Source organism: Squalius cephalus (genome assembly GCF_949319135.1).
Source record: "Squalius cephalus genome assembly, chromosome: 21".
Classification (NCBI taxonomy): Eukaryota; Metazoa; Chordata; class Actinopteri; order Cypriniformes; family Leuciscidae; genus Squalius; species Squalius cephalus.
Window position 1 is genome coordinate 33,731,854 of NC_137142.1, and position 15,255 is coordinate 33,747,108.

General features: G+C 35.6%; 1 protein-coding gene across 1 annotated transcript in view; it reads right to left on the reverse strand.

The window, feature by feature from the left end:
- b3galnt2 (beta-1,3-N-acetylgalactosaminyltransferase 2) overlaps positions 1-15,255 on the reverse strand; it is a 30,211-nt gene that overhangs the window by 2,662 nt on the left and 12,294 nt on the right. Inside the window, exons 4-10 of the mRNA XM_079855673.1 lie at positions 12,297-12,490; positions 6,717-6,812; positions 4,008-4,118; positions 3,323-3,401; positions 2,543-2,726; positions 1,794-1,919; positions 84-243 (exon numbers count right to left, since the gene is read on the reverse strand). Coding sequence (XP_079711799.1) covers positions 84-243; positions 1,794-1,919; positions 2,543-2,726; positions 3,323-3,401; positions 4,008-4,118; positions 6,717-6,812; positions 12,297-12,490 — 950 coding nt within the window. The remainder of the gene's footprint in view (positions 1-83; positions 244-1,793; positions 1,920-2,542; positions 2,727-3,322; positions 3,402-4,007; positions 4,119-6,716; positions 6,813-12,296; positions 12,491-15,255) is intronic.

Sequence of the window (15,255 nt, forward strand, 5' to 3'; positions counted from 1 at the left end):
ATTCTAAAAAGCAATCCCTTAGTATTTTGAAGAAGGTCATGAAAACACATCATCATCAAGCATCATCTAGTGTGAGACGGCACCTGGTACGCTTTCAGATGTTGTGCATTGCTGGCCAGCCACTCCACCAGATCCCGGGACGCCACATATCCAGATCCGCAGGCGAAGGCCGGATACGCAGGACTCGCATACTCCAGTTCCTGCCACTTCCCCACTCGATCCACAGCCCAATTCTGCCTGAAACTGAAGAACACGGTCCACAAGACAACTCAGTAATCACACACACACACACACACACACACAAAGAGATATTTTGTATCATTCTAATATGATGATTTGATGGTCAAGAAACATTTATGATTATTATCAATGTTGAAAAGTTTTTTCAGGATTCTTTGATGAATAGAAAGTTCAAAAGAACAGCATTTATTTGAAATAGAATCTTTTGTAACATTATAAATGTCTTTACTGTAACTTTTGATCAACTTAATGCATCCTTGCTGAATAAAAAATATTGATTTCTTTCTCCCCCACCCCCATTTATAAATGTTACAAAAGATTTCTATTAATCCAAGAATCCTGAATAGTTTTTTTTTTTACATAACTGATTCTGTTTCAGTATTTTTACCAATTTTATTTCTACCAATCAACATACATAAAGGCAGTAGTTGGTTTCTGATGATGTGCAGCTGAAAAATTAATTTAATCATTTTGAAATAATAATAATTGATATGTATTGATAAACATGATATATACACATCTATTAACGTTCATTTTAGATCACATGATATATATATATATATATATTTATATATATGTGTGTATATATGTATATGTATATGTATATACCCGAATATAAGATGAGGTTTTTGTCCTAAAAATAGGCTGAAAAATGGGGGGTCGTCTTATATTCAGCGATATAAACAAAATCACGGGAGGAAAGGGAGAAAGAAGTAGTGACTGAAACGCGACCCATTAAGACAAAACCAGCTTTCCCTTCCAAGATGTTAATCTGTACAAAAATCCTGATAATCGAGCCGTCGTCTGATGAAATCAAATACACATAAGATAAAAACAATATCTGTGCTGTGATTTCGGCTATACTTGCATGTAAAATTAGAGAAGCAACATAATATCTGTGTTAAAGATCTACATAATATCTGTGTTAAGCGAGACGCAGAGCGAGCGAGAGAGAGAGAGAGGTGTGCGCGCGAGACGCAGAGAGAGAGAGAGAGAGAGAGAGAGAGAGAGAGAGAGAGAGAGAGAGAGAGAGAGAGAGAGAGAGAGAGAGAGAGAGAGAGAGAGAGAGGTGCGCGTGAAACGCAGAGAGAGAGAGAGAGAGAGAGAGAGAGAGAGAGAGAGAGAGAGAGAGAGAGAGAGAGAGAGAGAGAGAGAGAGGTGTGCGCGCGTGCTGGAAGAGAGAGAATGAATTATCACTGCAATTTTCAAATAAAATTATTTTCTGTTGAAAAACAGATTTTTTTACACAAAAATCTCTTTTTGTCCCAAAAATAAGTCTGGAAAATATGGGGGTCGTCTTATATTCAGGGTCATCTTATATTCGGGTATATACGGTATATATACTCAACCCAGAATATTATATTAAGGCAGTAGTTGTGCAGCTGTCTTTTTCACCTGATATTAAAGGTTATATCACCTGATATAACGTTTAAGACAAATCTATAACTCTAACCTGACTCATTCTGCTCGCTACAATTTCTTTGCATAACCATCTATTCTAATGAATCATGATGAATCTGATTCCCGAAGAGAAAGTGGTCCGGCTCACTCACTTGCCCCACCACAGGCTGGTGTGTGTGAGGCGTCTGCGCTCCGTCTTCAGCAGGACGGCGTCCACGTCGATATAACAATCATCATCAGTCTTGAGGAGCAGGTTGAAGTCAGCGTTTCCCACCGACCTGAGCGAGCGGGGAATTTACACACTTCATTAAAACCCCTGAACTCTGCAGATCTGCTTTTACTGAGGCAGATTCACAATACAAGACACCGGTGAGTATGAGACCCGACAAAATCCAGCTTTCAATGTTGTTTGTGTGTCTATGTGGTGTTTTTAATATGCTTTCAGTCAAACCATGTGTAAATTCATAAGTCGACAGCATTGCTGAGTATTTCCTCCTTAAAACTGCAGTGAACCAAAGACAGTCTCAAAAACACGCTTTTAAATCTCTGGTGTTTCTGACGTCACAAACTACCTTGTAACCAATCAGATCAACGTGTGATCGTCAACCAGTGGATCTCTGAGCTGAGTGAGTGAGTGGAGGCGGGGCTCATTTGCATATTCATAGAACCGCGCATACTAAATGAGGCAAGGGTGTCGAGATACATTCAAGATATTTTATTTTGGCGGAATAAACACTTAAATATGTCATTCTGGTGATCAAAGATGAGTTTTAAGGGATAAATGATTGACTACAGGGGGACTTTAAATAACTAGCAAAGTTGTTGTACTATAATTTCTGGCAAATATGCAAATCTATACCTGGAGAACGAGGTCTGGGAGGTGATTGGGTAATGCACTAACCACTTATAAAACTGCAGCAGTTTTAAAGGCACGTTCCTGTAGGTGTCCACCACGTCCACAAACACCATGTCTCCGTGTCTGAGGCTCTCGTCCCGCAGGGCTTCGTCCTCGTGTTTCAGCTGATCGAGCCGACTCCGCTGCCTTTCCGCTCGCCCACGCAACAGCTCAGACAACACCTCCACATCTGGAAAATTGTATTATTAAAAAAAAAAAAGAAAAAAAAAAAAGTGTATCAGTTTCCACAAAATATGAAGCCGCACAAAAAGTGTGAAGTGAAACTAAAGACATTTATAATGTTGCAAAATATTACATTTCCTAATAAATTCTGTTCTTTTTTAACTTTCTATTCATCAAAGAATCCTGAAAAATAAAATGCATCACAGTTTCCACAAAAATATGAAACGGTTTTCTACATTGATGATAATCATAAATGTTTCTTGAGCATCAGATCATCATATTAGAGTGATTTCTGAAGGATCATGTGACCCTGAAGACTGGAGTAATGATGCTGAAAATTCAGCTTTGATCACAGGAATAAATTACACTTTACTGTATATTCACATAGAAAACAGATATTTTAAATTGTAATAATATTTCACAATTTTTACTGTATTTTTTGATCAAATAAATGCAGAATTGATGAGCAGAAGAGACTTCTTTAAATAATCTTACTGAACCTGCCAAAGTTCTCCCACATCCCAGTCCATTCAGTTATTGATCATGAAAGCACAAGGCTGAGTGACACAGAACACAAACACTACATAATTCTCCTCAACGTACCGTACACAGAAAACATGAATCCTCCAGCTAGACCCGGGAAGCCCAAAGCGCTCCTGTGAGGCAACGTGCCATCTTCAACCTGAGGAAAATACACACAATAACCTCAAACTGATGAGAAGAAAAACTCTGGGATTGAAAGATGGACTCGTGCCACATCTACAAAACCTTCTTGATCTGAGCCAATAAAAACCCTCCAGAACAGAACAGCTTTGCATTAAGTTATTGGACTGCAAAAAAATGCTTTTCTTACCTAGTATTTTTGTCTCGTTTCCAGTCCAAATATCTAAAAATCCTTAAATCAAGATGCATTTACTTAAGTAGGAAAATGCCATAAGATATTATGTCTTATTTTCTGGGGAAATAAATAAAAACTAGTTTTTGCTTAAAACAATATGGTAAGAAAAAGAATCTTGTTTCGGTTTGAATATAGATAACTTTTCTGACCCCATTGGCAGATAATTTAGCTTGTTTTAAGCAAAAACTCACTTAATTTGGATGAAATCCCCCGGAAAACAAGACATAAAATCTTATGGTATTTTCCTCATCTAGTAAATGCATCTTGATTTAAGAATTTTTTTGATATTTGGACTGGAAACAAGACAAAAATACTAAGTAAGAAAAGCATTTTTGCAGTGTGCACTTTCTACTATAATACATTCAAATGAAAGGAAGTTGTTGCTCTCACAGATCCAAACTTGAGAACGCCTCCGCCGTTATTCAGATGCACCGCTGAAGTGTTGACAGACATCAGACCGGACGAATCCTGAGCTTCCCACAGGAGCGTTCCCTCAAAACCCTGCAGATGAAGACCAGAGACCGTGAAGAGAGTGCATTCTGGACTCCACTGATGCCTCAAAGAAATCTAATAAGTGTTATAATCAAGGTACTAAAGAGGTCCTATAATGCTCTTTTCACAAGATATAAAATAAGTCTCTGATGTCCCCAGAGTGTGTGTGTGTGAAGTTTTAGCTCAAAACACCCCACAGATATTTTTATATAGCATGTTAAAATTGTCACTTTTTAAGGGTCGTTTTTGTGTCTGTCCCATTAAATGCAAATGAGCTGCTGCTCCCGGCGCAGGGGGGGGGGAAATCCTGAAAATTTCAAAAACTTTTTTTGTTTATGTTTAAATTTATGTATCTGATGTGGAGTTAACGATCTTCTAATCATTGATTAGCATATTCTGTCATGATAATCTATAAATCATGTGTAGGGGGCAGGGTTTATGTAAATTTTAGGGTTTGTGATATCACTAACCCGTGAAGAAGCTCATGTAGTCCCTACCAGCCGTTTGTTGTAGTTCTTAAAAAGTGATTTCTGTAAAAGCTAGGGGTGTGCCGGTTTCAGAATTGGTGATGACGGTTATGACGTGAGTCAAATGTGACGGTTTGTAACATTACCGTCGGGGGGGGGGGGGGGCATTCGTCTGTTATAGGACAACTTAGTTTGAATAAATGAGCAGACACTGATTAGCTATTTGATCGCCTAAATGAAAAAATTTTTTTTTTATATTTGTGTAGTGTTCAATGTTGTTATCGATAGAGATACGCGGATGGGGTATTATTTCATCCGCAACCGCATCACAAAACTCATCATCTGCACCAACATTTTTTGACCAAATTTCAAAGCCGCACCCGCCCGCCATCCGCTGATTGTTTTGCGGTCTATGGACGATGCAATGCTCTGCTGATGCGAGCCGCAAGAAAGCCCTTGTCTGTTCTAGAAAGGATGCAGCAAAGATATTTAATGCTAATGTATGAGGCATAGGCCTACACTGAGTTTCATTCATTTACGATGAGATGCGCTCTAGTTCACAATGCAATGCAAGTGAACGCGGCGCACCGGCGCCTCCATGTCACGGTTATTATATTGTCATTTGCTTTTTATTTATTAAATATATGCAATTGGTTGATGAAACATTTATTAAAATTAATATACAATTTATACAAAACGAAATTCGCTTTAAAGAAAGGCTTTCTAAAGAAAAACTTGATGAAGTGGTAAAAATCATGTCTGACGATTTACAAAACAAAACTTGCGTTGGTACTTGGCAAAGAATCAAATACAGTTGGGAACGACGTAGACCATTAATGACACAGACTGTTAACAATTGTTTTTAATTAGTGTTTAAACATTCTCTATGATAAAAAATGTTTGTAAAAAATATTTTAATAACACGGTTTTGGCGGTTATAGAGATCTAATGACGGTGTTCGACTATAACCGTCGGTCTCACGTTTTATATACTAACCGTCACACCTCTAGTAAAAGCAAATATCTCCCTTTGCTTTGAACTTTGAGCGTCGTAACTTTGCAGATGTTGTTTATGCTCAAACAGCAACATTACACACTAAGTAAAGTTAGAAAAGTCAAATCATAATCAACCACCCCTTTAAACTCTAGTTTTAGAAAATGAAGAGCAAAGAAATGTGCATCATGTTTGCTTTGCTTTTTCATCAATATTTTTGCTTTGAAATATCAAATGAGTTGAATGACTTCTCAGTCATTCTCAAAATCTTGCTTATGAGATTTTACTTTTTACCAGTGTTTTACAGTTACCAGTGTGATCATCATGGTAAATGTAAAAATAATAGACTTGACGGCAAAGAGACAAAGTGATACATTGGCAAATTATCCAGAGAGCTCCCTCACTTTTATGAAAGGCTGTTGGACGAACAAAAGAGGAGTGAATATAATTTATAAAAAAAGGGTATAACTGCTGTGATCTTTGTAACTGTAACAGAGCGACCTCTTGAAGCTGAACTTCTGCCTGATGAAACTGCAAACTATCTTCAGTAAAATTTCTCTTCACTTTATTATAATTCTGACTCTTGTCTTAAATTGACTGCACTTCTAACTCCTGGTCTTTCTGAATCATATCTTGTCCTTGGGTCTTTAACTGTAAATTCCCTAACAGACGCATTCACAGAAAACACGTTCTCTAGCACAAGCTACATTATCAGCGCGATATACATATACATTACATATTTCAAGCACTACTTCAAGGACCACAATCACAGATCTCACTTATCAAACAATAACTTCATTATCTTTCAAATTCAAAAAAAGATATATAGATAAATAACAATAAACTAATAAAACAAAATGGTACAAATAAAGTGAAGCACATGCAAAGTATGCAATTTTCTATTCAATTTCTATTCAGAAATGCTTGATTCTGATTGGTCAGTCGCAACATTTCAAGGTCACAGAATCACTGTACAATGATGCTCATGCTGATATTTGAGACACTTCTTCAATGTAATCGCCGTGTAATGTCCATCCGGTCCATTGATGCAAGCTATTCTTTTGATGGATGCACATTATCCATAACTTAGACATTAATGTAGGTGTTTTCTACAGATGCTGGTGTGAATGATGACTGAACGTGTCACCTTGGGTAGAATGAACTGCTCCACAGGCTTGTAAAACATCCCACCCACACGTGATCCTGGACTCAGTGTGCTGAAGCGAGCGCTCACCACCGCCTCCTGCACACACACACGAAGAAAAAACAGCATATTTGCACAGCTGAATGGGCAACACTCTCTGAATAAACTGACACACACGAGTCAATATGTGATGTCTGCTCCTCATCTTCATCGGCCTCCAGACGACACGTCTTACACCTCTTCATCTTCCTGGTGCGACTGTCATTTCCATCACATCACACATCATGTGTTTAGTGTGAAACTCCACGGCGGTGATGACATTAAGTTTATAATGGCAGGCTTTTTGTTACTCTTTCACATATCTTACCATGTGGTGTGTGCATGCCTATGTATGCATGCGCGCGTGTGTGTGTGTGTGTGTGTGTGTGTGTGTGTGTGTGTGTGTGTGTGTGTGTGAAAAAAAAAATCCTAAATGAAAACTGCATGAAAAATGTGCGAAATCTTAGCATGTGGTGTGTGCATGTTTACGTGTGTGTGTGTGTGTGTGTGTGTGTGTGTGTGTGTGTGTGTGTGTGTGTGAAAAAAAAGTGTCCTAAATGAAAACTGTGCAACAATTTAAAATCAGTAAATTTATTCTCGTTTTTTTTTTTTTTTTTCTATTTAAATTCTATTTACAAACTCACCAAACACAGTAATGGTCAATTAACTGTAATTTGTTGAAAGCTATTTTTTTTTCTGAAAAAGATGACACCTTGCACATGAAGAAAGCACATTGTTTTAGAATTTTACAGTCAAAAAATAAAAGGCTATTTTATATATCATATATGCACATAAATAATACTCTTAAACTTTTGCATAATTTAACTGATATAAAAGTTTTTATATAAACAAACAAACAAATATATATGTCACATATATTTTAATTTTATGTTTTATTTAAGATGATCACGGTACATTTTAAAATATAAATATACTTTTATGATCGATGTTCATATTTAAAATTTTTCATATGTTCATATTTTGTCATTGCCATCACGTCACATATGAATTTAGAAATTATGTAGCGATGACGACATTTTAGGACTTAATTGTCTTGTTAAGGCTATTTTATATATCCTTAAATGCGTGCAAATAAATAATATTCAAACACTTTTGCATAATTGATTATGACAACCGATTAGAAAAAAAAACCACAGATTTTTAAAGACACAAACACACACACACACACACACGTGGAAATCTTAAAATGTTAGTTTCACTCTTTATTTTTTAATCAAGATTATGATGTGTTAAAATATAATTACATTTTCATATTTTAAGAGTGAACATCTGGGTCGTGGATGAGACTAAAAAAACAACATCAATAAAATAAGCATTTTGCAAGCAGAAATTGCCTAAATGACATAATAAAAAATAAAATAAAGTTTTACTGTGACCTTCAAATAACAAAAAAAAAATGTGAAGATTGAAATCTCTTAGTTTTAATTAAAATAAACCCCTGGATATAAAAGTGTCAATAGCTGAAAAACCCACAACTCAGTTTGAATTGAATTTCTCAGTACTCAAACTCAAACCATTATTATATGACTAGTATTATTATATCAAATAGAACAGTTGCTTCTGTATTTATAATTTCTAAATGTCATAGTTTGATCCAATAACCGCAATGAGGAGCCGTGCTTTATAAGGTTTATTATGAATACCACAGTTAAACTAAGAACTATGGTAAAATTGCCTAAGGCCAAGAACAAACCAATGACTTTAAAGGCTGGAAATGTATGAATAATTCAAAACAAGCTGTAATAATATTTAAATTGGACAACATTGTTGCACATATTGGTAAAACACACTCCTAATACGACTGTTGTTAAATTCTGTCTTCTCATTTCTCATCTGTTCCAGACTCCAGATCAGTGTTCTCACATCAGCGGCTCTCCTATGTTAGTCTGTTGACTTCGACAAAGCGTGGAAATGTGTTAAATTGTGGAATTAAGCGGCGTGTGATTTCATCACGCAGATCCGTCGACCTCTGGCTCGTCCAACGCAAGATCAGAGAGACTTCACAATCAAAGCGTCCACTTCCAGCCGCACTGATAGAGAAGACTTTATTGAGTTTGCTCTCCGCGCATTTATCTCTCCGGCTTGTCGGAATGAACGATACGTCTTTTGACTTCTGCTGCACGGCACATCTCCAGCACATTTATCAAATAAATGAGTAATGTCTGGCGGGGAATGATGAAAACTCACCTTAAAAAGCCAAGCAGGATATTTTAGGTTCCTCCAGTGGCAAGAACTAATTGAGTGACTTTACAAAGTGCAATCCGAGTTTAATGGAAGATGACTGTTCTATGCATATTTTACAGCAACTGGTGGGTCGAGACACAAAAATGGGTCACAGGGTCTATTCTGATATGTACAATGATATTGGGTAGGGTTTAGAAGCAGTGCTACGTCTACATTAATCCGGATACATTTGAAAATCCGTTCTGGATGAGAAACTTCTGGAAAACGCCTGAAAACGCTAAATTCACCATTACTGCGCATGCGTAAAACCTCACACAGGGTTCCCACACCTGGGTTAACTTCAAATTCAAGGAGCTTTCAATGACTTTCCAGGTCTAATATCCTCAAATTCAAGGACTTAAAGGGATAGTTCACTTTGAAATAAAATTTTGTTATGTTTTAGCTTACCTCAAGGGCATCCAAGATATAGGTGTCTTTTTTTCCGCAGTAGTTTCAATTTTGATATTTTTAGGTCAAACCGTTCTTGTCTGTCAGTCATTTAATGCAGGTCTATGGTCACTGTCTCAAAGAGCATGCACAGAGTCCAAATTAAACAATTCCCCATCGTCCAAATTAAGCAATTCCCCATCGTAAGTACACATTGATGGCCTAAGACACGAAACGAGCGGTTTGTGTGAGAAAACGAACAGTATTTATATCGTTTTTACCTCTTATACACAGCCACGTCCAAGTGATCTGAGGGCGCGGGCGCTTCCTGCTGTGTGACGTGTGCGCAGACTGGTGCATAGATATATACACTAGATGTCGCCTTGTCTACGGCAGTAGAACGAATGTCTTTAATGCGAAATCTAGTGTATATATATCTATGCACCAGTCTGCGCACACGTCACACAGCAGGAAGCGCCCGCGCCCTCAGATCACTTGGACGTGGCTGTGTTACAAGAGGTAAAAACGATATAAATACTGTTCGTTTTCTCACACAAACCGCTCGTTTCGTGTCTTAGGCCATCAATGTGTACTTACGATGGGGAATTGTTTAATTTGGACGATGGGGAATTGTTTAATTTGGACTTTGTGCATGCTCTTTGAGACAGTGACCACAGACCTGCATTATATGACTGTCAGACAAGAACGGTTTGACCTAAAAATATCAAAATTGAAACTACTGCGGAAAAAAAGACACCTACATCTCTTGGATGCCCTTGAGGTAAGATAAAACATACCAAAATTTAATTTCAAAGTGACCTATCCCTTTAATGTGGGGACACATTTGTTGTGTCCAACAACAAACGTTCAGGTTCCACCGTAGTAGTTTTGTGCGAGCATGAACGTCACGGCAACGTACAACACAAGTACCTCACGCGGGAAACACTTCACGTAACGCATAAATGCGCCAAACTACCGTAAATCAAGCAAGCTAGTGTGCATAGGCCACAAAGTGTTGGCGAAATAACACATTAGCAGAGTGGAGGGAATAATATGGAATTTTTTCCAGAAAACTTCTTGCACAAAATAAATTCAAGTGCTTTCAATGGCCTGCATCTGTGTGTGTTTATTTGCAAAAACTTTCCAGGGCCTTGAATTTTTTTTTCCAGATTCACAAACTTTCAAGGACCCGTGGGAACCCTGAACACAAAAGCTCACTGAGATGATACAGCCGGTAATCTCAGTGAGAAATAAAGAATAAAGTTATCGCGCAATTCTTCTGACAGGATCATTTTATTTATCAGAATATCTCAGCATTCACTGATGAACCAGGTCGCTCTCACTCATCATTATATGTTTGGTCTAAAACTGCTCATGTTTTGCGACAGCAAATGCGAGTGAATTTTCTGTCATCTTTGCAGGACTGTGATATGAAGAGTGTGTGAAGTAACATTTTAGCAACTGTGTGAAAGTCAATAGCACATAACAGGCACAATACCATCATAATCACATGACTACACTTACGGCAATGTTTTTAAATACCTCTGTTTTGACAGTCCACGCTACAACACGAAAACGGCATTTTCAAAAAGCTTCGTTTTCATTAATAAAAACATGAGTGAACGGACACGTGTGAACGGAAGGCCGAAACGGAGAGAAAAAGATGCGTTTTCAAACGAAAACGTATTAGTGTGGACAAGGCCTCACAGACTTTCTCATCCAAAGCCTTATGGAGCGTTCAAGTCCTCCTGGGAAGTTCGCATTTACGAGTTGGGAAGTCGTGTTTACGCGCGTTAAAGTCACTTTTGTCAGAGTAAGATGGCGGTGAACTTTCTCTTAATTACACAAAAATAGAGCAAGGTTCTTAAACTCTAGTTCTAGAAAATGAAGAACCATGAAATGTGCATCATGTGTGCTTTGCTTTTTTATGTTTTTAATTAATTTATGAAGCCCCTAAAAACTTTATCATTACATATTACATTGTTATATTATAATTAGGGCTGTGAAAAGATTAATCGCATCCAAAATAAAAGTTTGTTTTTAATAATATATGTGTGTGTACTGTGTATAATTAAATTTGTATATATAAATACACACACATGCATGTATATATTTAAGAAAAATGTGTTATTTATATATAAAAAAAATATATATATTTATATATAATATAAACTATATAAATATATATACAGTATATGTATGCAAATATTTCTTAAATATATACATGCATGTGTGTGTATTTATATATACAAAATAATTATACACAGTACACACACATATATTATGTAAACACAAACTTTTATTTTGAATGCGATTAATCGCGATTAATCTTTTGACAGCCCTAATTATAATGCAATCATATTCTGTGCAGGCAATCAATGCTGTAATGTTTGAGCTACAGGAATGTCGTTCCATGAGTTGCTACTTTTAAAAATTCTCTTTCATGTTCCACAGAAAAATAACAAGTTTGACTTTTCGGAATTTTCACTTTCAAATTCGAAAAACTGAACATTCCGAAAATTCTAACTCGTCATTTTTCAGGGTTTGTGCGGATTTTATGAAGGGTGATTTTAGACTTATTTAAGACCAAATAACGAAAATGTAAGAAATAAATTGAAGGGAACACAATTATATTATAATGCAATCATATTCTGTGCAGGTAATTAGCTTACTTCGCTGTATGTAAGCTTGACAATATGACTGATAAATACCTGTAAGTATTGTGGTATTCCGTTTCTCACATAAATTTTATTTATGAGCCCACAGCTCATAAAGATCAGGGATCCCGAACTTCCCACTGGTATTTACGACATTGTGGTGGTGTTCATGTGCGTTCAACTGGTAAATACGATCTATACGAGATGACTTGAACACACCATTATATTCAGGTGACCCTGACGCCTGTGCTCGTACCTCTTGGTCCACCTGGAGCAGCCGAACGGTGACGTTCCCGGTGAACTCGTGTCTCAGGCCGTTGGGAAAGACGCCCAGCTGAGTGATGACCACAGGGTGAAGGACCTTGAAGTCCAGACTGAGCGCAGAGACGTCACACGGCACCAGCGCTGAGCCCTCAGGAACACTCAAGATGGACATCTCCTCATCCGACACTGAAAACACAGATCAGGGATCAGCTGAAGCATTCAAGGGTTCAACACCAGGAGAATACCAAATCCTTAGAAAAATAAAATGATTGATAATAATAAAAATAATATTAATAGTAAAGATGGTTTTATTTGATAATTAATGGATATATTTTTAGTATAATACTTCTATTGTTTTAATAATAATAATAACTTTTGTTCAATTACATTTTAATCTAACTAATTTCTCTAATAGTAATAATTATACTTTTATTCATTTATATTTTTATTGAAATGTTACTATTATTAATATTGATGTTTTTGTTATTAATAATAATTAGGGCTGTCAAAAGATTAATCGCGATTAATCGCATCCAAAATTAAAGTTTGTGTTTACATAATATATGTGTGTGTACTGTGTATAATTATTTTGTATATATAAATACACACACATGTATATATTTAAGAAATATGATCTTTACGAGATTTGCATACATATACTGTATATATATTTATATAGTTTATATTATATATAAATATAATTTTTTTTATATATAAATAACACATTTTTCTTAAATATATACATGCATGTGTGTGTATTTATATATACAAATTTTAATTATACACAGTACACACACATATATTATTAAAAACAAACTTTTATTTTGGATGCGATTAATCGCGATTAATCTTTTGACAGCCCTAATAATAATACATTTTATTAATTTAGCTGTTAATAATAATCATTGTTATTATTAATTATAATAAAATGCAGTTAAATTAAAATAATAAATAATATTAGTAATAATAATAATAATAATTTATATATTATAAAATGTAATATTCAATTATATTTTAATTTAAATAATTTCTCTATTAATAGCAATATTATAATTACCATTATTATTTTTGTTGGTAGTAACAACAACTAAAATAAAAATAATATATATATAATAATTATTTAAATTAAAATATAATTAATAATATTCATTATATTTAATACTTTGAATTATTATTGCTTTTATTGTTAATATTATGTTTCATATTATTATTAGTTCATTTTTTAATGTGCGAGTTGTAGTGAAAAGCATTATCAGGCATTCATCACACATGTTCCTCCTCAATAAGTGTATAAAAGCATCCCAGAATGCACCTGATGAATGCACAGAGTGAACAGACCTTGACAAATCATCCGTTTACCTTTCATGCTCACAACATAATTCTCATAATTTCATTTGTCTTTTAATAGTTTTGATTAAATGCAAAAACACATTCATTTGATCACATGACGACAAATGAAACAAATAAGCAGAAGAGGGGTTAAAGATAAAGCCTTATGTCGAGGTGTTTTCACGCGCCGCTGCAGAATAATCCACACATCAGCACTTTAAGAGACTCGCTGCTCGGCTTAATTAGAAAGCGGCCATTTATTACCCAGGAGATCAATTGGAGGAACACAGTCGTTTATCGAGAAACGAGCCGCTCATTCCAGCTCTCCGAGCTCCAGACTCGCCGCTTCCTCGTCCTTGAGACAAAAGCCAATTAAAGACGGCGCAGACGAGAGGCAGAAGCACAGATGTGTTGAAGAGCTTTTCTCACACATTAGCATAACGCATCACCAATCACCGCTCTGAAACTCTCGAACCGTCACGCTCCTCAAAACAGTCAAAACTGAGGAAAAATCACACCTGTGAGTCCATCTCCTGCACGATCTCATCAATATTCTCACATTATTTATTCATCATCATCATTTACATTTTTACATTTATACATGCTGTAATGTTTGAGCTACAGGAATGTCGTTCCATGAGTTGCTACTTTTAAAAATTCTCTTTCATGTTCCACAGAAAAATAACAAGTTTGACTTTTCGGAATTTTCACTTTCAAATTTGAAAAACTGAACATTCCAAAAATTCGAACTCGTCATTTTTCAGGGTTTGTGCGGATTTTATGAAGGGTGATTTTAGACTCATTTAAGACCAAGTAACGAAAATTTAAGAAATAAATTGAAGGGAAAATCAATATGTTCTCTAAATGTTAATTTAAGGAGAAACACTTCAAAGTTTCAGAGTCAGAAACAAATATGTTACTTTTTAATGCATTTTATTCGTTTTGCTAAAAAACAAATAAAATATGGAAATAATTTTTACTGTTCCTTCAGATCAAACTGCAATAAAAGTGATGTTTTTCCTCATTATTTCTCAGTTTTTCCAGTACACACATCTAAAGATTCCTAAATCAAGATGCATTTACTTCAGATGTAAAATAATTAAATATGAAGTCTTGTTTTCTGTGAAATTGATCAAAATGAAATTAAGCATTTATGCTTAAAACAAGAACAAATATCTGACGTTGGACTCAGAAAAATCTGCTTAATTTAGAGGTTTTGACGGATATTTGTTCTTATTTCAAGCATAAACACTTTTTCGAGACTGAATTTTACATTTGTACCTCCAGTAAATGCATCTTAATTTAAACTGGTTTAGATATTTACTGGAAAACAGGACAAAAATACTGAGGAAGATATTCAATTTTTGAAACGCATGCAACATTTAACGCCATGACTTTCTGCTCTGATTTAAGACCAATTTAAGGCCTTAATTTGTGACTTTAAGACTCGCAGAAAGCCTGTTTTTCAATGTTCCTCTAACTGACCATGAAGATGAGGCTAAATCATCAAAATGGAGAACGATATTACAGGATGTTCCAATGAAATCAGCTGGAAGCCAAAACATGCTGACTATTTAGAAGAGAACCCAAGTGCACACTATGATTTCAGGCCACATCCTGCG